Consider the following 22,248-nt stretch of genomic DNA (forward strand, 5'->3'; position numbering starts at 1 on the left):
TCACAGCTAGACAGTGAATTTCTGTCGGGTTTTGCTGCAAGACTAGAAGTAATTATGCTTGTTGGTCTCCCAAATAATCTGAAGTCTAGGCATCTTTAAGCCTCCTCCAGCACCTGGATATTCGTGAAGGGCTGCTGTTTGCTGGTGTCACTCTAGTTGCAGTGACTCTGAGCAGTTGTCACTTGCTTGGATATGGCTTGTTATCAAATTTCCTTGTGGGGGACAACTTGGTGTCTGAGCAGACTTAAAATACTGTTTGTGGGAAGACTTGGGATGTTAATAGTGTTGTTTCAGCTTTGTTCCGGCTGTTGATTACCAGTGTGGTTGCATGCAAATATCTGATAGCTCATGTAACCACTAGAACAAGATCAATGATCTAATTAAAAGTCAAATAGAAACAGTTTTAGTTGTCTCTGGGGATTATTTCTTTTGGTAACTGTTTTAGACATGTAGTAAAAATGCAGCTTTGAAGAAGTAGAAAAACTAGGCTGGTGACTGCCAGGAAAATTTGTGGTGACGCTTGAAAGGGCAGTGACTTCTGGTGCCACAGCCTGAGCTCACCAGTGCTGGCTGTCAGAAGTCAGGACAAAGACACGGAGGCTTTTAAACTGGGACCGCAGGACCCTCTATAGTGGTGCTGTCTTAATGCTCTCAGTACTTTGTGATTATGTATTCCTGTGCTATTTAGTGCTGACTGATGAGCTCAATGCTCTTAACAGAGGATGCAGCATGTGGGCTGGACACCTGAACAACAACATCAAATGTGGGTGGCCAGAGGGAGGAGGGTAACTTGCCATAGCCCAGTACAGCTGCTTTGGAGAAGACCCCAGCTGGCAGAGGTTGCTGCGTGTTGATAAACCAGCTCCTGTACTAATAGTACTTCTCTGGCCTAACCTGAGTGCTGAGCAGGAGCAGGGATTGCCAGCTCAATCAAGGTGCCAAAGACCAAGTGAGTTGTCTGCTTGGTGGGAGGCTGCAAAGTCAGGTGACCCAGGGGTGCCCTGGTGCTGCCCAGAGCCATGTGGAAGCAGGTGCAGCTCCCAGGTGGTCAGTTGTGTTTTTTGCATCAAAAAAGAGCCTGAGATAGTCTTCTAGTGGTCCAGCTTCTCTCCAAAAACATGAGTGAAGAAACCCTGATTGCATTCAGCTCATAGCCACTGTACAGCAGTGGGAGTACACCGGGACTGCCCTTGGTGCTGTCACACCGGATGATCCGTGGCTGCTCAGTGAGCATTGCTGAGCATGCTAATGACTTGCAGACATCTGCAGTTATAGGGATAGAAGCATGTGCAATGCCCTGGACAAGGTTATTGCAAAGACCTTGCCCCAGAGAATTAACTGTGTTGCCACTGGGATTCTCACTGGAGTATATCCCAATGTATTGCTTTCTAGAAGAAAGCAGTTTGGAGCTACTCTGCAAGGCTTATCTCATGGAGGAGGTTTGCTTTGCTGTGAAAGCACCAGGAGCAGCAGACTTGAGTGAGGAACTGCTAGTTCAGGCCCTGTAAATGGTGGAGATGTCAGCGATTTCCTGGGTGGAAAGCTCTGCTGAATGACTCTTGACTCAGAGTGAAGCCCTCTGAAGTTAGTGGCATAAAACCCTACTTAAACAAAGCTACTTCAAATTTTGCTGTGCTTTTGTAGCTTAGCTCTGAGTTCAGTGTTTGAGTAAAGAAGTATTTCTTCTGATATAGATAAATAACTGAAGAAAACTATGTCCCTTTGCAATGTTTTAATTGCAAAGAGAAGAAATTAACTGCTTCACACATAGTGCTGCAGCTATTGGTTGAAAGCACTGCCTAAGGCAGAGGAAGCTCAATATTTTAATTAACCAGCTTGATTACTTAAACATAGGCTTTAACAAGCTGCAGAATACTTCTTACTTTACCTGTAAGAAAAGTAACTCAAACTTCTGAAGCAGTACCTGGTTAGCAAGAGTATCCAAGCTCAAATGTAGAAGCTGAAAGAAGCAGCCCAGACTTCCTCTGGGAAGTAAGATAAACACCTGTGGAGCTCTTGTTGTGTCTGGATGGAGGTAATAGTATGCCAGTAAACATTTTTCACAGTGAAATGGAGGAATTGCTAACAAGTGGCATTGTCTAACACTGCACCAAACCTGATAGGTAACTGAAAGAGGTATGGGAGATCAGACAGAGCAGCATAGCTTGTGAAGTTGCTGCAACTATTCCAGCTCTAGAAAAATTGCCCCTAGAGCCAGTGCTCTCTGTTTTTAGTGTTGTGTTAAAAATGTGAAATACAATAGGCTTGCAAACGTGAACAATGTGAGACTACAGATTAAAAATGGGATCTTGCAGCTGGGGGATGATTTGGGTAATTGCCTGCACCCTTCTTGGTCAGCATGTGTGTGGTGAAGTGCTGTCCCTGAAGACTAGGAAGAGATCTGCAAGCTTATGAAGTTTGGAAAGGCTTGTGTGAAGCCTTTAGTTGGAGAACTTAAAAGTCCAGCCTCTGGAGAGTAAAGGTAGTATCCCTTTGAGCACTGGCTAGTTTGGAAACTCTGTTAGCAGCCAGAACCTGTTACGGCTGAGCAGCTCCTGACAAAGTTGGATTAGGCTAATGGTGTCAAATGAGCAGAGCTGCCTCTGCCTCTTTCTAGGAGAGTGGGAGGATGGCCCCTGAGCAGAGCCCTGGTGTGGCATAGGACCCACAGGGCAGGAGAGTAGCTCTGGGACCTGGGGCTGGCCAGCCCATGGCAGCTAGGGTGAGATGGGACTTGGACTACTCAGGGCCATGCAGAACTCACACATTTGAAGCAAAGCTTTGCTGTGCAGGGAATGAATTTGAGTGGGAGGCAGGGGTATGTGGTCTGCATGAGCGGGTGTCGCACAGCTGGGGCTAATGTGTGCTCAAGCTGTACCATTAATCCCAGATGGTCCTCTTTAAGGTGCTTGGAGACCACCCGTGCAGACTGTGCCTCTGCAGATTCACCACCGTGTTCCCACTCATGAAAGCTCCTCTCAAAAGAGGTCTGTCTGATAGTGGCTGCCACAGTTGGATGAATTACCTGGGCCTCAAGCCAAGCGTCTATTCCTTATGTTAGCGGCTTGTAGCTGAAACCGTATAAACACAGCGCTGTCCTGTGTGGGATGTTAAACACACAGGGCTCAAATTGACACGGTGCAGGAGAGAGCTGTGTGTAATGTGCAGATGGAAGCGTGTTTACGGCTGCGTTGCACAAGCATACAAAAATGCATTCAAACCTCATTCTTTCCCCAGAAAGAGGGGAGAGCATTTTTCCTTCAAGATGCAGCTGCACAACACTGAATATTTTTTTATTTAAGAATTGGTGTTCCAGGAAGAAAGTGACCCCATTCCTTCTTGGAGAGGGGTATTCATGGTTTCCAGTGGAAGGGGAGGATAGATGTCTGTGTGTGAAAGCTCATGGGGAATTTAGTCTAGCTGGCTTACACACAGAAGCTTGAAGACACCTTCATAATGGTCATGGAAAAGCAGCAGTGCCTTCCAGGCCATGCATGTGTTTGTAGTGACTGTGTCCTGCTCATCCTCGCTTGGTGTGCAGCTGCAGAAAGCAGGCTGGCTGTGTGTCACCCCCTCCTGATGGACACTCACATGGCAGTGTAGTGGTGATGGCTGGAGCTTGAAGACAGGATGGTGGCTCATTTTGGGTGTTTCACATCATCACAGCAGTGCTGAAGGGCAGTGGCCTGGTGAGACAGTTCTGGTGTTGGGGTGTGTGGGTGTCGGGCTACTTCTGGTGCTGTGTTTGTGTTGAGTGAATACTATGTCTGAATGTCAAAATGAAATTATGAAATTCAGATTTGGAAGGTATCTTCAAAGTGCCTGTTCCTATATGCACTGGGGGTATAATTGCACTTGTCATAGTTTAAGCTCAGCCAGCAACTCAGCCCCACACAGCCAATCAATTACTTCCCTGCAGTGGGATGGGGAAGAGAAATGGAAGAGTAAAAGTAGGAAAACTCGTGTGTTGAGATGAAGACAGTTTAATAAGCAAAGCAAAACAAGGCATTTATTCACCACTTCCTATGGGCAGGAAGGTGTTCAGCCATCCATAACATGTAATGGTTACTGGGGAAGACAGGTGACATCACTGCAAATGTTCCCCCCCTTCCTTTTTCTGGTTTCGTGCTGGGTGTGACACCATACGGTGTAGGATATCTCTTGAGTCACTGGGGGTCTGCTGTCCCCTCCCAATTTCTTGTGCATCTCCAGCCAAATCGCTGGTGGGATGAGAGGCAGAAAATGCCTTGACTCAGTGTAAGCACTGCTTAGCAGTAACAAAAACATCCTTGTGTTATCAACACGGTTTTCAGCACAAATCCAAAACCCAGCCCCATTCCATCTACTGTGAGGAAAATTCACTCTATCCCAGCCAAACTGAGCAGAGCATGTTAGAGTTTGATTACCTTTCCTGTTGCTTCTCAGGGAAATGGTTGGACAGAGATAGCTGACCTGCTGATACATTCTGGAATGGCTCTGTCACTAAGCTGCAGAGGGCTGCAGAGCATCTGTAACATGGTACCTGGGCTTATATGCTTCAAAACAAGCCTGCACAGAGCAGTGCTGTTAGGTGCTCAGAATCAGAGATGATCAAAACTGAGACAAACCACAAATCTTTTGCAAAACTAAAGGAACTGGCAGTGTACTTTCTGATGTGTTACTAACCCCAGACCACAAAATGTGCTCCAGTCCTCCGTACTTTGGTGCTGCAGTATGAAGTGGAGATGGGTTGAGCTGTGCAGGGCTGCATGAATGGGGATTTCCTTTGAATAGCCCTGTGCACAGTGATTCACAGTCAGTGTAGCAACTCTGGTTTCAAATGGAAAAATTGAATCTTGGTGTATGTTGTGGCCAAGGATTTCCCCAAACAGTAATCACTTCTGATAATTTCTAATGTGTTGGTTTTGGCTTCACAAAGTCCATCCCTTGCAGCTTTTGTGCCTGGCGTCTGCTGCACAAAAGATGTTAGACAGCCCTATCTGAATAGGCTCATTTATCTCGGCAATATTTTACATGCTGTTTCATCTAACTATCTTGACCTACCCCCAGTGTGAGTAAACATGATGTTAGTAGCACAGAGGTCACTCTGGTGTCTGGAAACCTCTGGATTATTCGTTCCTTCTTGGTCTTGCTGAGGCACCTTTTTTTTGTACCCCTGTCTCTTGCAACTCTTTCATCTGCAATGCCTGAGGTGCCTGAGGGTGGACCTTCCTGTTGTCCCCTGCACTGAAGCTTGGTAGCGTTCCTTCAGTAATGTGAGATACAGCTCATTGCTAATGGCTTGTCACCTAATGTTTCTGCCACTCCCGGGAGGTCTTTGCAAGAATTAGACAGGTTTTGGACTTTGAGACCTGGAGTAACCTGCAAGATTTAGGATTACCTTAATCCTACAGAGATGGTTACAGAACTCTTAGGCTTCAGAGACAATTTGTAGCTTTGTTGTATCACTTGCAGTATTCTGGCACTACAGCTGTTTTTTTCAGTTCAGCCTTTCTGATTGAGGCTTGGCATTCTAGTTGTGTGTGCACAAGGGGTGCTGTGATGAGGTGCTTTTTTTATTTGCACGTGTGAATGAAATGACCTTGAGTTGATCGGACTCCTGGAGATGTGTTTTGTGCAAGCTGTAGACAGTTCTACGTTGAACTAAAATTTTAATGGCTTGGTTAAACTGAAGCTCACTTTCTGTGAATTGGCTAGCAGTGTTGCTGACCCAGGTGTAGCTGTCCGCTCTGATGGGAAGGTGAAGCCTTCTGTGCCATGGCAGTAAATGTACTGACTCCTGGGGGGAGCACAGATCTGGTGTAGGATCATTCCTTTTTCACTTCTGTCTCGTGCCTGGAGGAGGAAGGTGTAGTTTGTGTTATGTCACTTGGCTTCAAAAGCTGAGCCAAGTGTTTCTCAGCAGAGTGTGGCAAAGGCAGGAGGATGCCTTCTTCCCCCTCCCTCCCTCATTTAATACAAATCCGATTCTGGCATGTTCACTCCCCACTTCAGGGACTTTCCTTCTCAAGTTATTCCTGGATGATTAATCAGCACTTGAGTGCCTTGTGGTGTGCTGTCCCCATGACTTCCTGGAGCTTCCCTCCACTTGCCTCTGAACCTGGGGCAGCTGGGGGTGAGTGTCTGTGTAGGTGCTATCCTGAAGCCCTTCTCTACAGCCCCATTCCATGCTGCCAGGTGCTGTCTGGGGGCTTTCCCAATCCACCTGCTGTCTGAGGTTGATACGGTCGGTCTTGGCATGCTGCCAGCTCTGTTGTCCTGGAGGATGGGGGGCTGCTGAGTCGACTAGAGCCCACGGGGAGCAGAACTGTCCCATGCAGGCTTGGGCTCCCTTTGCACACTGAAGCATGAAGGGACTGCAGACCTTTTCCTGTTCTGCCACCCAGCTTCCCACTCACTCCTCCGTGGAAATGTGGATCTCTGCTATCGAGTTGAATGTCAGCTGCTGGTTCGGTGCTGGTGCAGGATGCCTGCACTGTCTGTCCCTGGCATAGGCACGTGGGAGCCGCGGTGTCCCAGCCACTCCTGGGGCCGGCAGCAGCACCGAGGGGCGTTGGGATGAGCTCAGCAGCGGGGAATGTGCTTTGCTGGTGCAGGGGCCGTGCTCACAGGGCCCATTGTGGGGTGGTTTTGGCAGGGATGCCATGGCCAGCGTCGTGCCGCAGCAGGCCCGGAGCCTGCTGTGCCGCTGGCTGTGTGCGGGGCGGGAGCTGCAGGTGGGGCACGGGGGTTCCAGGAGTGGGAGAACCCCCTTGTGATGCCTCCTGTCCCCCGTCTGCCACGTGCTCGGCCGCGCCAGTTCTCGAGGCGAGCCGGGGTTTTGGGGTCAGTGTGGCGCTGGCGCGCTGCCCCGCCAGACTGGCGAGGGGCTCACTGGCTGCGGACAAAGCAGCACTCATGGCAACTTGCTGCTCTAAAAAGGCTGAACATTCAGACGCCTTCCTTTCTTCCCCGCCCCAAAAGGATCTCAGATAATAGGCGCAGCATTCCTGTATGCGGTTCAGCTGGGTATCTGTGCTGCAGTCCTGCAGCTGTGCGTGGGGACCTGCTTGGCAGGCAGCAGCCGGGTCTGAAATAGCCACTGTGAATGGCAGCTCTCATTGTTCTGTATTGCACCCTTGCTCACTGCTGATCCCATCCCAGCAGTGTGCCGGCAGCGTGGAGCCCATCTGCTGCTCTCTGACAGTATTCACAGCAAGGGTTGGATGTGCACCAACACCTGCCTGCGGCTCGTTCTGGACATAAGACTAACATGTTTACTTTCTCATATCTTGACTTGGGATGTGGCACTTAAGGCAGAAGAAACCTAGGTGTGTTCAGACTGAAAGTATTAAGGAATTTGATAATAAACCACCCACAGTTTGACTCCCTCCCCCACCCCCACCCCCCCCACCTTAACAATTCCTAATTTTGAAATTCTTGACTTCTCCTTCAAGCCCTGTTGGATTATTTCAGTTTCTCTTGGAGAAGCTGGGTTGGTTGCTATTGCTGTTATACTGCTGGCTTGAACTTGCTTTGTGTTATGCCTTTTTCTTCTGGATGTGAGACATGAGTGGTCTCTGGGTGCCTGTTAAGGGCAGAGCTATTTTAATCTGTATTTTGCTCCTGAAAGCTCCATTGGTTTGATTATTTTTATTCTTTACTATATTAAAAGTCTGTGTGATATTTTTTTCTTGCCAAACCTATGCTGAAAGGACTGGATTTGAACTTATTTTTTCAGTTGCCAGTTCCATCTCATGAGAGCCTTTCTAGAGGCCCGACATGCACTAATAGACAGTACAGGGTGATGGATGCAACAGTGGCCTGAAGTACTCTGACATGATTGGTTTCAAATCCAGTTAAAGTAAACACTATTTTAATAGTTTAAAACCCTCTGAAGTGTAATGTTTAATATCTCAAATCTGAAGATTTGTCTCACAGAGGAATCTTAATTTTTTTTTTGTAAACAGTCACCCTGGTAAGCTTAGAAGAAAATGGTTTCTGTCCCTTGCAAAAAAAATAAAACTCCATATTCTTTTCCATCCTCCTGTCCATGCCCAGATCAACACCCAGTTACTGTTCTTACAACCCTCCAGTGAAGAGTCATTCCTCCTCTGGGAAACCTACCTTGTAAAAAGCTTAGTGGATCTCTGAGTGTACATGGTGTATCACTTAGGCTTCCTGAAGATACACTTCCTCAGGTGATGAGCTCCCTGAGGCTCGTCAGTGAAGCTGAGGAGTGGCTGTGTCTTGGCAGGGTGTGGGAGCTCAGCTGGGAGCCAGTGAGCTGAAAGCCCAGGGATGCTCGGGTAAGCTGGATGCTGAGGAACAGCTGTCCTAGGGGTTGCAGCACCGCCTGCAAACACTGCTGAGAAGCAGAGATGCAATGGACTGGAGCATGTCACTGTTGGAAGCTGGCAGGTCACAACCAGGTATCCCCAAAACCAGCCTGAGTTCAACCAGCTCTGTGCCATAGGCACAGCCTATGCTTCTGTGGGGTGAGCTGCTGCATGTGGCAGGACACAAGTGATGTGCTGACCCTGAGGAGCTGGGATGTGGACCTGGGCTTAAGGGACTCTGGAGGAAATGGTTGCAGTATGCTCTCAAAGCACAGAGGAACCCCTGTAATTGATTTAAAGACATATTATCCCTACAGAGGATGTTGCTAATGTCTTTAACAGGCACAGTAAGCCTGTGAACACATACTGTATGCTTCAGCAAAGAATTTCCTTGGGCAGCTTGCTCAGCACCATCTCATCTGCATACTTCAGTTTGGCATGCAGCTCTGCTCAGTGTGGTGTTTTCTCTGTTCCAGAAGATTAAACCCTAATCATTGCTTAATTTTTCTGTCCCCCAGCTGCTATAGCTATTTAGCAATAGGTGAGAATAACTAGAGGTGGGGAAATGCTCGGACACTTAAAGACACTAAGAGCTACTAAATTCCTACAGTCTCTTCATAACTGATCCATAATTGAAATGAACTTTGTGTGTGCTATACAAAATTCCTTCCATGTCTGGAAATAAGGAGTAAGGGCTGCTGGTGAGACTGTGTTTTATATTGAGAACCATGGATTTGGGTTCTCCCTCCATATAATGCATAGAACAAAAGTTTAAATATGGAAGACACAAAAAAATGAAGAAGATGACCACTTTTTAGAGAAGGTGGATGCAAAGATCAGTGCTGGTTGTGCTTTAACTTCTCTGTGTGAAAATCATCAGCAAAGCTTCTGAGATGGCTTTGTGAGATAGTGAACAAGCTGTATTGACTGCAGCCTAAGCCATGAAACTATTTAAAAAAAAAATTTACTACTCAAAAGCTGCTTTTTCAGTCCTTCATTTGTTTTTGCAATGCTTCCACAGTCTGTATGACTAGCTCGGTTTAGTAAGGAAGCTGTCTGCTTCAGTGGCTTATCTTGTTTCCTCTAATTGTCCAACAGAGAATGACTTGCAGCCCTGCTGTAGGGCAGAGTTTAAGGAACATTGCCACAGTTTGGGTAGTACTTATACTTAATCTGAATGCAGAGTAGACTTGCATATGAGCAAACGATACTAGTCACAAACTTGTTTATAATGCTTTTTTGTTTATTTGCTTTTTTTTAAATTGTAGAATTGTAGACCTAATAAAGGTCGTGTAGTTCAAGCCATGTGTTCCAAATAGAATTTAGGGATTTCTACTGGAGTAGATAAATGTGCAAGCTTCAAGCCAGTGCCAGGTTTCAGTTCTGGCACTGGCTCCTGGGGCAGCTATAAGGACAAATGCAGACGACCAAGCATTGGCAGTTTTCCACTTGGTAGGTTGGGTTGGGAAGTTTTTTGTGGCCCCAGCCATAAAAATGACACGCATTTGTCTCAAAATGGTCACACTGTTGGCTCAGACTAGTCACATTGCTAGCTGAAGCCCTGGTACTTTACCATCTTTCTTTTTCCTTTGAAGAGTGTGATTTTAGCAGTCCAAGTGTAACATCGTATTAATATTTAGTATAGAGCAACAATTATAAATCGGTTTGAGCAGTTGAAACTTGGTTGCTTTTCAAGAGTGAGACTGGTGGTATGTACTTTTGGCCTATGGAATTGCCATAATCCATTTTTTGGGCTGTTTGCCATGTAGTTAATAGGATAATAAAAGTGGAAGAATTACAATCTAGACTCAGAGGTGTGATGGGGGAAGCAAATGAGCTCTGGTTCAGTCTGTTTTCCTCTTCACCCTACCAGGCAGCCACTTAATAGCTGACTAAGAAGCAGGATACTTCTACATAAAACTTAATGTTGTAGGCTATATATAGGTGCTTGGTTTTGGTTGTTTTTTTTTTTTTTTGAGGAAAGTGCTTGGTTGTTCAATACTGTTGTTGATTCTGCAGAACAGCTTAAGTCTGGCCGTCAGGTTTTCCCCAGTAGTCAGCATGTAGGCCATGTTGAGATGCACTCTGACAGCAGGACCTCAGCAGTGGGCTGACAGCAGCCCTTCCCTGCAGATGGCTCCTGCCTGCAGCTGAACAGGGCTGCATCTTGCTGATGGTTGCTGCTATTTTGTATTGTCATCGGGTACTTCTAGAGGAGGAAAGCAAGTTGGAGCTGGAGAGTTGAAGTTAAAATGTGTGTTGAACAGTGTAGGTGGGAATGAAGGTTTGTGTTAAATTCGGACTTGATTGTTTCTGCATTTTTTTGTGTCTTGCTGGTTCAGGACAGCATATCTAGCCATGAGAACTTGCAGACTGTCTGAAAGTGGTCATCTTACAGCATTCAAAATTTTGGAGTCCACAGCAAGAATGTCCGGAGGACTTGCATATCATACCCACAAAATTCTTGGTTCTGATAATAATTTAAAAAACCCCAAGCCCACCAAAAACAGTGCAAAAACCCCCTTTCCAAACCCTTCATCCATTGGCTCTTCTAGATGGCGTCTCTAAAGTTGTCTGTTTACAGTTGAGCTTAAAGTCCTCCCAAGTACTAGTGTGAGGCAAGACGGAGGTCCTGTGGCATGGATTCCTGCTTCATGCCTGGGCTTCCCGTAAAAATGTGCCCTTTGAAAGTAGAAGTCCAGTGGCTGTCAGCAGGTATGAGTCAGCTGTGCAGGGACTTTGATCTCCAAAGCACACATCTTCTACCGGGAACCAGGAAACATTGCTCTCTGACACACCTGTAAGTGCATCTTGCAGATGTTAACATAAGCACTGTGACATGAATAAAGCAAATTATGCAGATGACCATACATTCTCCAAGAAAGGTTACATTAAAGCTGTCTACAATGATGCTATAAAAAGTTGGTTCAGCCCTGCTAAATGATCTTGGCAGATGAGATCCAACAGCTCACTTCCTCCAAGCCACAGGAAGGCAGGGACCCATGACTGTCCCCTTCATGGAGAGGGGTCCTTTAATCTGTGGAAACATGGCTGGTGCTATGCAGTAAACATGCTCTCACAGCTGAAAGCAGGCAATTTGCTCCTGTCCACCTAACTCATTGAAGCTGAAAGCCAAATGCAACTGGGAGTTGTGGAGGTGAATTGTGAAGGGGCTGGGCTGTTGCCATTCAGAAACACTGACCACAACTGTGCATCTCTATGTTGTCATTTTACTATGAACTCCAGTGGAGTAATTGAGAAACATGACTTTGAAGACTCTGTATTGTTTGTGTGAGTAATAAGTATGCCTAAAAGTAATTTTTGTAGTAGGAAAGCAGTGGTGGAAGTCTGCTGTTTATGTAATCCATTTTCCAGCTTGAGATGGCCAGAAAATGTCTTGAAGCAGATCAGGGAATGGAGGGAATTCAGTGGAAAGCCAGCTGAGCTGGGGTACAAGCAGTGCCTGCAGTAATGATTATTGGTTCTTAAGTGTCATTGGAATATATTATTTTTTCCACTATCCCAACACCTTGGCACTATTACACTGACAGTGTGCACTCAGAGCTGGTGGGGGATTCTTGCAAATTTGGTTGTACTAAGAGTGTTCTCAGGGCCAGCTGTGTGCTTGCTGTAAAGAACCTGTGAATAGATGTGCATCTTCCCAGTTGCCACTTTCATCTTAAAGCCCAAGAGACCTTGAGGAGAATCCACTGAATATTTTTAGTCAGTTAATGAAAAAGGCAGCACTAAAGCAGAGGCTCTTCTGGAGAGGCTGAGTGCCCAGGTGGTGCTGAGCTTTACAGCAGTGCATGGAAGCTAAGCCTGCTGTGAGCTGGACTTTGGTTTTCTCCTGAACATTGGAGGGTTCTTTTATATAGTGATAGAGATTGTGAGCCAGTGCTGGAAGTGGGGTGCCTGCGAAAAGAGCATGCGGGCAGCTCTGCTGGCTGCCGATAAGGTCTCCTGTCCTGCCCAGGAGTTCTTCACCCTCCCTACTCCCCACCCCAAATGAAAGCAGACAAGCCCTCCTCCTTCTCTTGGAAAAAATTACATCATGAGATCCCTATGCCTGTCAGGAAGCTGGGAGGCTGTGAGAGCTTGCTAACTTGCTAACAAAGTGCAGTCGTGGCAATGGCACCAACCCCAGAGAGGAAGAGCTGTCCCGTTCCTGTGATGACCTTTTCCTGTCATAAGGGCAGCAGCCCTGTGCCCAGCCTCTCTGGATGAGGCTGATGAGATGGGATATTCTTGCTCTTGTTGTGAAGCCCTGTACAGCTGTTCTTCCCCAGGTCAAGGACCACAGGCCCACTATGCCTTTGGAGAGGGCAATGGGGTGCTGGGGGAAGCTCTGAAGACACAGCTGGTTGCTGCAGTAACCACAGTGCAGCCACATATAGACATTATTTATGTGCTATAAATATAAAAGGAGCCATTCATTATCTCGAGTAATGTGTGCGTAGCATTGTACTCAAGGTGGTTCTGTCCTGCTGGCATTCCTCCCTGGAAATGCTGGACAGCCTTCTGAAATGAGCTTGCTTGTAGCATACTAAATCATCCCTGTGTCCCTCTAGTAAAAATGCCAACACTGATATAAATCTGAAACTGAAGCTTGGAGGCATTTCTGGAGCAGAGATGGGCTGGCCATTGGTGTGCTCCAGCACCACTGTGTGACCTGGTGGTCATGCCATGGGGCAGGATGGAGGGGCTGCTGGCACAGGGGACAGGTGGGTAGTGAGGATTTGCACTGACGGCTTGGTGTAAGGGAGCATCTTCACACCACTGACCAGTTTGCAGCTCAGCTGGAAAGAGGACTGAAATGGGTAACAGTAGGGCATGTTTAGTTGTTGCTAGGAGACCCACTGATTACATGATGTAGACTTTTACCTTGGAACCTGTAATTAAAACCTAGTGGGGCTTAATCACCTCATAGCTATCTGTTCTATCTTGGACTGGATGTGCAATCAGCAGTGAACATTCGAGTGGCAGACATGTATCGTAATCCTGTAACTTTGGTCAACACCAGTGTTAAAAAATCCCATACAAACCAGACACTAACTATCCAGAAAGTCCGAATGCCATTCAAGGTCTGAAGTTACATTATTATCTGCTTAGGACATACTGCTCTATTGTGAAACCCTGTAAATATTAACCACTTTGCTTGAGCATTGGGTTAAAGGGAACACCCTGGTGATTACTGTTCTTGGTCACTATTCTGTATAATCACTTGTTTTGGAAGTCAGTAGATCTTTTTGCATTGATAAGATGGTGCTGGGTTGCTGCTGTGATCTCTGTAGCTGAAGAGGAGCAGGTAAGGCATGCCCAGTGGATGTTGGGCACAGGGAGGGTCACCTTGGAGGACTTTGCCTGTTAACACTGAATTTGAACTGGAGAGTGCAATCCAGTTACAGAACACTTTTACTTTGCTAGCTAGGACTCTGTACGGTGCCTGTACAATAATTCTGGTGGCATGAAAGGGAGTTTATACAGCTGTAGTTGTCTTTACTCCAGTGTCTGCTGCAGGAGCTGGAGAGTACACAAAAGCTTCCAGGTCACTTGTAACTTCTCTTGACTGAAGAGGGATTTCTCTAACAGTTTTCACTTGAGATGGAGGAAAGAACAGAAAAATGCTGTGCTGTAACATGCAGCTGTGAATAAGAGGAACTGTCAGGCTGAGAGCATCCTGAAACATTGTGGAAAAGCTCTGGTTTGGGTGGGCTTGAAAAAACTTGAACTGTTAGTGTAATACAACCTGAGTAACAACTACAAGCCCAACGGGAGGGAGGGCATTTAATCTGTGACTCATTAAAGCTAAAGCAACTTGCGTGAGAATTTGCAAACCTGTAGCAGTCACTTCACAAGGCCAAATTGATGCACAACTGATGCATGCAGAAAAGCATCCTGCCCCTGCAGACATTGCTTACGAAAATCTGATCTTGATACCCAGCAGCCTTAAACTTAGCTCCATAGTGTGTCTTAAAGCAGAACAGCAGCAGGGCCACTCTGATGATAAATTTTTCTTAAGCTGGAGAATGATATGGAAAAGCCAAAGCTGGCTCTTCTTTTCTATAACTCTGAATTTGTAGTGTGAAGGGATGACATCTTGTGTGATGGTGCAAAGAATCCTCCATGGACCTCCACTGCCCACTTCTCTAATTGTACACAGGTCTTGATATATCCAGACTAATTCCAAAGTCTGTATTTGCTTGTCTTCACTACATAGCAGCACTTTTTTTCCCCCCTACCATTTTAAAGGCAAATTATTGATGTGTGTGAGAGACATGTTTCTGTATATAAATGCTGTTTCCTAAATAATGCTTTTAGCTATGCCCTGGAGTGTTTCATGCCTGTTGGGAGAACTCCATCACATGCTGTTTGGCCTTTTCATAAGATACAAATGCCATTACAAAATACCAGGTGGTACTTATCCAAATCAAAATACCAGAGACTTAAACTGCCAATTCTCCTAAGCTAAGATTGTAAAGCTGAAGGGCAAGTCACGCTCTTGGAGAGCACTGATCTCTCAAGACAATGGGGGAGCACTGAGTCCTTTGACTCTTCTCTTTTCGTCCTGTCTAATGCACCCCTTGAGGAATGGTGTCTCTACCTGAGCAAATGCCTGCAGTGGCTTGGGTCAGTTTTCTTGTCCTTGATTATCTGTGCACGAGTGCAGGCACACTGTTTTAAAAACCTCTTTGCTTTAGAATGGCAAATAATCAGTTGTGTGTCTTTTGTCTTCCAGATAGTAAAGCCATAGTTGACGGAAACCTGAAGTTGATCCTTGGCCTGATATGGACCCTTATCCTCCACTACTCCATTTCTATGCCAGTGTGGGAGGATGAAGGTGATGATGATGCGAAGAAGCAGACCCCTAAGCAGAGGCTGCTGGGCTGGATCCAGAACAAAATTCCGTACTTGCCAATCACAAACTTCAATCAGAACTGGCAGGATGGCAAAGCACTGGGTGCTCTTGTTGACAGCTGTGCTCCAGGTAAGTCCTTTGTTCTGATGCCCAATGTTTTCCTTGCTTGTTGTCCTTGTGGCTGCTTTTCCTATGAGAGGAAGTTTTCACTACTGAGCTAGAGACTGGAATAAGGCTTTCAAGAAAACCAAAAAAGTCCAGAGACCAGCTGCAGGAAGCAGCAAGTTGTAAACTACTTGGCCCAGAGAAATTCTGGCCGGAAGCAGAATGTGTGATTGCATTTTGGGAGGCGCCACATCTAAACTTTGTATTGGGTGCAAGGGACAAAGGCACAAATGCTGGCTCCTAAATGGAAGAAAGGATTGGTTCCCACGGCAAGTGCCAGCAACCTTTCAACTTCAGGGTGCAGTGGGAGACTTCATGTGTTCTCCTGAAACAGGATTGCAGAGGCAGCACAGAGCAGCCAGAAGCTGCACAGTACCTGAAACTTCGGTGTTTAGCAAGTTGAGACTGAGCTGCTTAAGGCAAATAATTTGATGAAGTGTGAAAAAGGCAAAATTTCTTCACCACCTTATAAAATAGCCTTGCTAGTATGATTGCTGGTGCTCATCTAATGCAGTCCGGGCTGCTGTGGCAAGCGGTTGAAATTTTCTTTACCAAATATGCTGCAGGAGGACCAGTGAAACATAAAGGATGGTAGATGTATCTGTGCTAAATTTATATTGGTATCTTGCAGAAGTTACCCAGAGAGGTGGTAGATGTCCCATCTCTGGAAACATTCAAGGCCAGGTTACACAGGGCTCCTTGAAGGTGTCACTGCTCATTGGGGGGGGAGGGGGGTGGTCAGTATAGATGACCTTAAAAGATTCCTTCCAGGCTAAACCATTCTCTGACTCTACACTGGTTGCTGTCTTAGAGGTGTTTCAGTGGTCAGCATATGCTTGTCTTGTTTTGGTTATTTCTGCAACACTCTGAATGTCTTTCTGCAAAGCAGTGTAACACAAGGGAATGTGGAGTTTGTGCTTGGTTTCTTCAGCTAGGGAAGCACCTTGTCAGGTAACACATAACTGAAATGTGCTTGCAGGTTTGTGCCCTGACTGGGAGACCTGGGACCCGAAGAAGCCTGTGGACAATGCTCGGGAAGCCATGCAGCAGGCGGATGACTGGCTGGGTGTGCCGCAGGTACGGCCACCAAGACGTGGGCTGCCTGTGGGGAGCACAGTGGCCAGCTTTGGCCTTGTGACTAGCTGGAGTTAAAATTTAGGAAAGCAGGTGAAGCTGCTTGGATGCTCTGAAAAGTTACAGTTAATTCATGTAGAGTCGCCTGAGAAAGGGTGCACTGTAGTGAAACACACTATTGCATTTCAGAGCTTGTAGGATTTTGTGTAGGTGTCTGCTGAAGACAGCTGCTGTTGCAGTGTGTAAGGTAGGAGGAAAGGGCCTATGTGGTGGTGCCTGATCTGTTAGTCCATAGAGTGAGTATGTTTTGCTGCATTGAATTCCACAGAAGAAAAACTTACTGGCCTAGGAAATTACCTGTGATGATAATGTTCAAACAGAGAGTGATGTATTTACAAACTGGATTATTTTCATGCTGATAAAGTTGAACAGAATTCCAGAAGTCTCTGAAACAGCTTTTATTGTGGAAGCAGGAGAAGAGACTGGTCACAAGTTTTACTTTGCAAGCCTTGCAGTTCAGAGCTGTAGCATACAGGATTATGAATTACTAATTTTTTCAGTATCAATTATCCCCATGTCACTTTTCAAGGGGAACATGATGACTGTTGTCTTGCTTTGATACCATTACACTTGTTGCAGTCTCCTGAGAGCCCCTAATAATCAAGGCATGAAAAGCCCCCCAAACTGCACAGGGACGATAATGAGCATCTTGATTTTGTTGCCTGAGATAATAAATGATGTTGTGTGTATCAAAGGGAAAATAAATGTAAGAAATCTCATTAGCATGTGGGAGTTTTGAAATCTAAGTCTGTGTCATAGCTCTGTTTCTTTGTTGACATGCAGTAACCAAGCACTGGTACAATATACTTAATTGCACTGTCTTTCAGGTTATTACCCCTGAAGAAATTATCCACCCTGATGTAGATGAGCACTCTGTGATGACTTACCTGTCCCAGTTCCCCAAAGCCAAGCTGAAACCTGGAGCTCCTTTAAAACCCAAACTGAATCCAAAGAAAGCAAGGGCTTATGGCAGAGGTAAGGACTTGATGAGCTGAAGCTGCATGGAGCAGTAACTCCTCAGAAAGCTGGGTGGGGTTTTCTGCTTATGTTGAACTTCAGACCTACTGTAACTAACTGACTTCAAAGTTTCACTTGTATACTCTTGGTGTGGTGCCTGGTTTCAGAAATACATGGATATAGTCCAAAAGACACTCCTAGTTCTAACATGTAAATTCCCCAGTCTGAACCTGTTCTGCAAGCTGCCAGCCTCCCGCTGGAAGAAGTAGCATGCTATGGGGCTAAAACAGCCTTAGTGTGGAATTCAGGCCAGCAGTGTTGCTGCTGATGGGTGATGATCTAGCACCTTGTGAATGCTTCTTGTGATAAAGCACTCCTTAAGAGGACAAACCTCATCACCTCACTGTCTCTCTGAGCAGGCTCTCTGTAGAGACAATTTTCCATTTACTAGGTTTGATGTGTGTTACAGTGGGCTAATTCTAAAGAACTTAGTTGAATTGATTGGTAATGTTGAATACTTTGCACATGTACAAAGATAGGTTGGTAAGCCTTGAGATATTAAAAAGCCTTTGTTGGAAAGGCTGTGTTTGCTGATTGGAAGGACTTGTCCACAGATGTTTATGCAATTGTAGATCTACATAGGCATTCTTATTTTTAACTGACCTTTTAAATTGATAATTTCGTATGAGTATCGATGAGGTTCTATTCTAGACTGGTGCACAGTCACAACTGAGTAAGTAACAGATTTTTACCTTTAACATGTTTGATATGTTGGAAGGCATCTCTTCAGCATTACACTTGGCTCTCCATTCCATCTTAATTTTTTTTTTTTTTTAACATCTGGGGCTGCTGTTGGTCCTTCAAGATTTTTAGAATGAGTGAGTTTCAGAATTGGGTGTATGAGAGTGAGAGAGTATGAAAGAAACAAAACTTTTCCATATTTTTTCCTGGCTTTTTTATTTGCTTGGGTTTTTTTAAACTTGATTTTCCATTGAAACTTCACTAGTGGAATGAATGGACATGGACATTATTTGTGCACTTAGGAGCAGTTGCAACAGTCAGAATGGGTTTAGCACCTGTCCGGCTTGGGATTTATGTCCCTTGTTGGTGCCTTCCACAGCAAACCACAATACACAGACACATTTTTCAGGCCCCAAATGATTAGCCTGAAGACTGATTAGCCTGAAGACTGATTAGCCTGCCTCAATCTGTTAAGTCTGGCTTTAGTCATGTTTTTATTCATTCAGAAACTGGAATTACTTTGTTGTCTGCTTTAATGTGTGTGGTGCTCTGGAGCCATCATAATGAAAACTACTTTAGAGTGAGTGGCTCTTCTTGAAAGATTGATGTTTTCCTGAAGTTAATTGCTAAAACAGAGTCACTAAATATACTAATTGATAATTCTGACTGCTAAGATATGTCAGAACTGGAAGGTGACTCCAGCAGCAAGGGGCTTAGTCCTTGACTGAGCAGGGTCTTTTGTACAATTGAAAAACAGGTTTTCATGCTTCCAGAAAAAGATGACTGTCAAGTGTGAAGTGGGTCAGTCTTAGCTCTTTTTATTACCATTTTTCATGTAAGCTACTCATAACCTCCCAATGCGAGTCTTAGCTGTAGCACACCTCCCTGGACACCATGGGGGTTTGGGCTGGGGACAGCCATGTGTAGAGCCAGTGTGAAATGAGCCTGCAGAGGGGATGTACAGAGTTGTGCAGGTTGTCACTGGTGTGCTAGGAGTTCTCATTTAACCATCCAAAGCAGACCACGGGTAAGATAGTAAAATCTAGAAGATGAAGTGTAGGCTAATAAAGTGTTGTAACTAATGCTGTCCTGGCTGAAATTGTCTTCAGAGGAGGATGATCAATCCTTCTTGTGCTTGCAGAAGGAGAGATACTTAACTTGAATACCATCTTCTAATGCTTGTGGGATGGACTGAAGAGATGCAGAGCAAATTCATAGCAGTTTCAGCTAGATGATAAGCTAGGGCTTAGTTTGAAAGAATGAATATGTCAATTGTTAACACCTTATCAGAATGCTCAGATTTCCTAGCAAAAACATGATCTTCCTTGCATTGCTCTCAAGTCACTGTTTTCTGAAGATAAACAAGTTCAGGAATTCTGTTGTTCGCAACCACTTCCTTTATAATCTATCAGACGTTGTGCTTTCCACTAATTGTGCTATGGAGCAGTAGTGCCCACGATTTTATGAATCAGCCAAGGAGTAATTGCCTTGGATGGAAGGGTATATGTGTTTGGGCTAGTCTGGAATCAGCAACTTTGGGAAGTTCTTCCACCCACTCCGTCTGACACCACCATGACAGATGTCATGACCTGGAACTATGTACAGGGAGATGATGAAACCCTGCTGGTAAATGCATGCTGTAGCAGGCCCTGTGCTGAGGAATAAGGAAACTGATTAAAAGTTAAGTGGAAACCACACCAAGTAGCAGGATTTTTATGGTTTTAAGAGGTTCCTGCATGCCATTTGCACAGTGTTCATTCTGGCCAGGTAGTTTGAGCAGATTTTAAAGAATAGTAAATCTGAGCAGTATCTGTACTGCTGGGTTTTGAAAATGGAGTAAGATGGGACAGTATAGGTAAAAATTGTCTTGCTTAAAGTAAGTCTTTTACCCTTAGCTCTAGGGTAATGCCTTCACCTAAAGGCTTCCCAGAATTTCTCTCCTGCGTCTCTAGTCACCCATCCTGTGATGCAGCACACTTCAAAGTTCAGCTGTGTGAAGCAGAGCAGCTCCTAAAGAGCAGCTAATGCACGTATCCCACTTGCTGTCAGCATCAGCCCTGCACTCACCAGCAGTGGGGGTGACCCTCAGTACCTGTGAGGGTAACTTGCTTTCCCCTGAATCCAGATAGCAGCTGGGTTCCTGACTTGGTCAGAGATTGTGAGATGGGTTGAGTGCTGATGATTCAACCATTTTTTAAAAATGCTTATATTGTAAGAGAAGGCCTTATTGTGAGCATGATGCTCTGGGCAGAGGGTAAAGACTTGTCCTGCAGGAGTCTGGGAAAACTGATTCTGGTGGCTTGCATGGGAGAATGGGTTGGACAGCCTTTGGGTAACCTCCAAACTATCTTTCAGGTTTTGTGGCAGCAGCTAATGTGCCGTTCTGTATCTCTCTCACAGGGATTGAGCCTCATGGGAACATGGTGAAGCAGCCTGCCATCTTCACAGTGGACACTATCAGTGCTGGGCAGGGTGACTTGATGGTCTTCATAGAAGATCCAGAAGGAAACAGAGAGGAGGTATGTAAGTTAAGTGTCTTGTATGGAAAAGTAAAGTTGGTCTGAATGCATAGATTTTGTGGTAACCTTGATCTTTCACAAGTGAATTCTTAACAAATAAGTAATTTAAAAAGAAATTGCAAAATACTGTTTATCTAAAGTGCAAGAACCCTCAAGCTTTTCTTCATAATTGCCTTGAAAAAAAGTCACTATCTGCAGCTAAGCAACACAACTCTAGTGTCCAGTAGATGCAGAGCTTTAGCTTGACTGGCCAAGTACACTCTGACCTGCTTTTAGATAACATACATCACTAAATCACTGTCTGCCTTTACTCATTCTGCAAGAATGGCTAAAGTAGCTATTTAGATGCCATGAATCATTTTGAGTTAAAATGCTGGTTTTAATGTTTATAGAAACTTCTCATCCAAGTGTTCCACTTGATCATGTTACAACATTCCAGAAAAATACAGCTGTACATTGGACTTACTGTCTCCTCAGTTTTGGCCTGCCTCAACAGAGCAATTAACAGCAAAGGAAAGGGCTGGGGTGGGGAGAAGGTGGCTTGCTTCCTCTCTTGCAAAGACAAAACCAATGGAGTGTTTTTCCGTGTGAGAAGAGGGAATAGCAAGGATCCCTGCTCTCACAGCAACAAGTGTCTAACATTGCTGACTCTGGAAATTGTTTTTAGTATCAGAAAATAGTTTAGCTGGCATGTGTAGGCACAGCTCGATGATGGATGTGTTTTCTCTCCTAGGCGAAGATAACGCCGTCCAGTGACAAAAACAAGACCTACTCAGTGCAGTATGTTCCAAGGGTTACTGGACCTCACAAGGTGCGTTGTGTGTCAATAACCAGTATTCTCTTGCTAGACACGCTGCTCTGCTGGTTGTTAATGTGAGCCCCTGAGGGCTCCCTGTTCACTGATGGGTAAGAGCCACCTCAGGCATCCTGAAGAAGAGTTAAATTGATGTGGCCTTAGTTCTCCATCTGGCTTTTGGGCTGCTCCCCTTGTCAATGGGGAAAGAAGTGTGTATTGGGAGAAAGTGCATTTGTGTTTGGGTATCTAGTGCTACAGGTGGCTCTCCTCTCACGTGGGGCCACTTTGTCCAACTCACAAAGCCAGTCACAGAGATGCAGATGAAAACAACAGGTTGTTTCTATAAGGTATCTCTTTGCTGATGGTACCATATACTATAGGGGTTTTGCAGAGAAGGATTCCCTCCCTTTGTCCCTGGATGCCCACAGAAGCAGGTTTATGATGGTGGATCCTATTGCTTTGACACTTTCCAGACTGGGTGGTCCCCACAGCCAGCCTGAAATGATAAAATGCAACTTCTGCTGCCACCTTATTGCTTGATGAAGATCCACCTCGTATTGGCACGTCCTGATGTAAGCTTCCATGCTGGTGTGGCTGACTCTGTAATCAATAGAACTTTAAGGAGGTGGCCAGCAGTTAGACTGCATGGATGTGATGAGGGTTGTGGGATGGATGGTCCCTCACCTTTGAGGGAAAGACTCTTTGTGTTAGGAATGTAGGTGCTTGGCCCTGCTCTTGGCTTTATGGTGGTGATCTGAG

General features: G+C 45.4%; 1 protein-coding gene across 2 annotated transcripts in view; it reads left to right on the top strand.

The window, feature by feature from the left end:
• Nucleotides 1–22,248, top strand: part of FLNB (filamin B) — a gene marked incomplete at its 5' end in the record, with an annotated part of 71,824 nt that overhangs the window by 8,815 nt on the left and 40,761 nt on the right. For both annotated transcript variants that reach the window (XM_082288919.1, XM_082288920.1), the window contains 5 exons: nucleotides 15,058–15,306; nucleotides 16,322–16,419; nucleotides 17,304–17,451; nucleotides 20,575–20,693; nucleotides 21,427–21,504. In XM_082288919.1, coding sequence (XP_082145045.1) covers nucleotides 15,058–15,306; nucleotides 16,322–16,419; nucleotides 17,304–17,451; nucleotides 20,575–20,693; nucleotides 21,427–21,504 — 692 coding nt within the window. The remainder of the gene's footprint in view (nucleotides 1–15,057; nucleotides 15,307–16,321; nucleotides 16,420–17,303; nucleotides 17,452–20,574; nucleotides 20,694–21,426; nucleotides 21,505–22,248) is intronic.

This window comes from Coloeus monedula (genome assembly GCF_965178545.1).
Source record: "Coloeus monedula genome assembly, chromosome: 11".
NCBI lineage: Eukaryota > Metazoa > Chordata > Aves > Passeriformes > Corvidae > Coloeus > Coloeus monedula.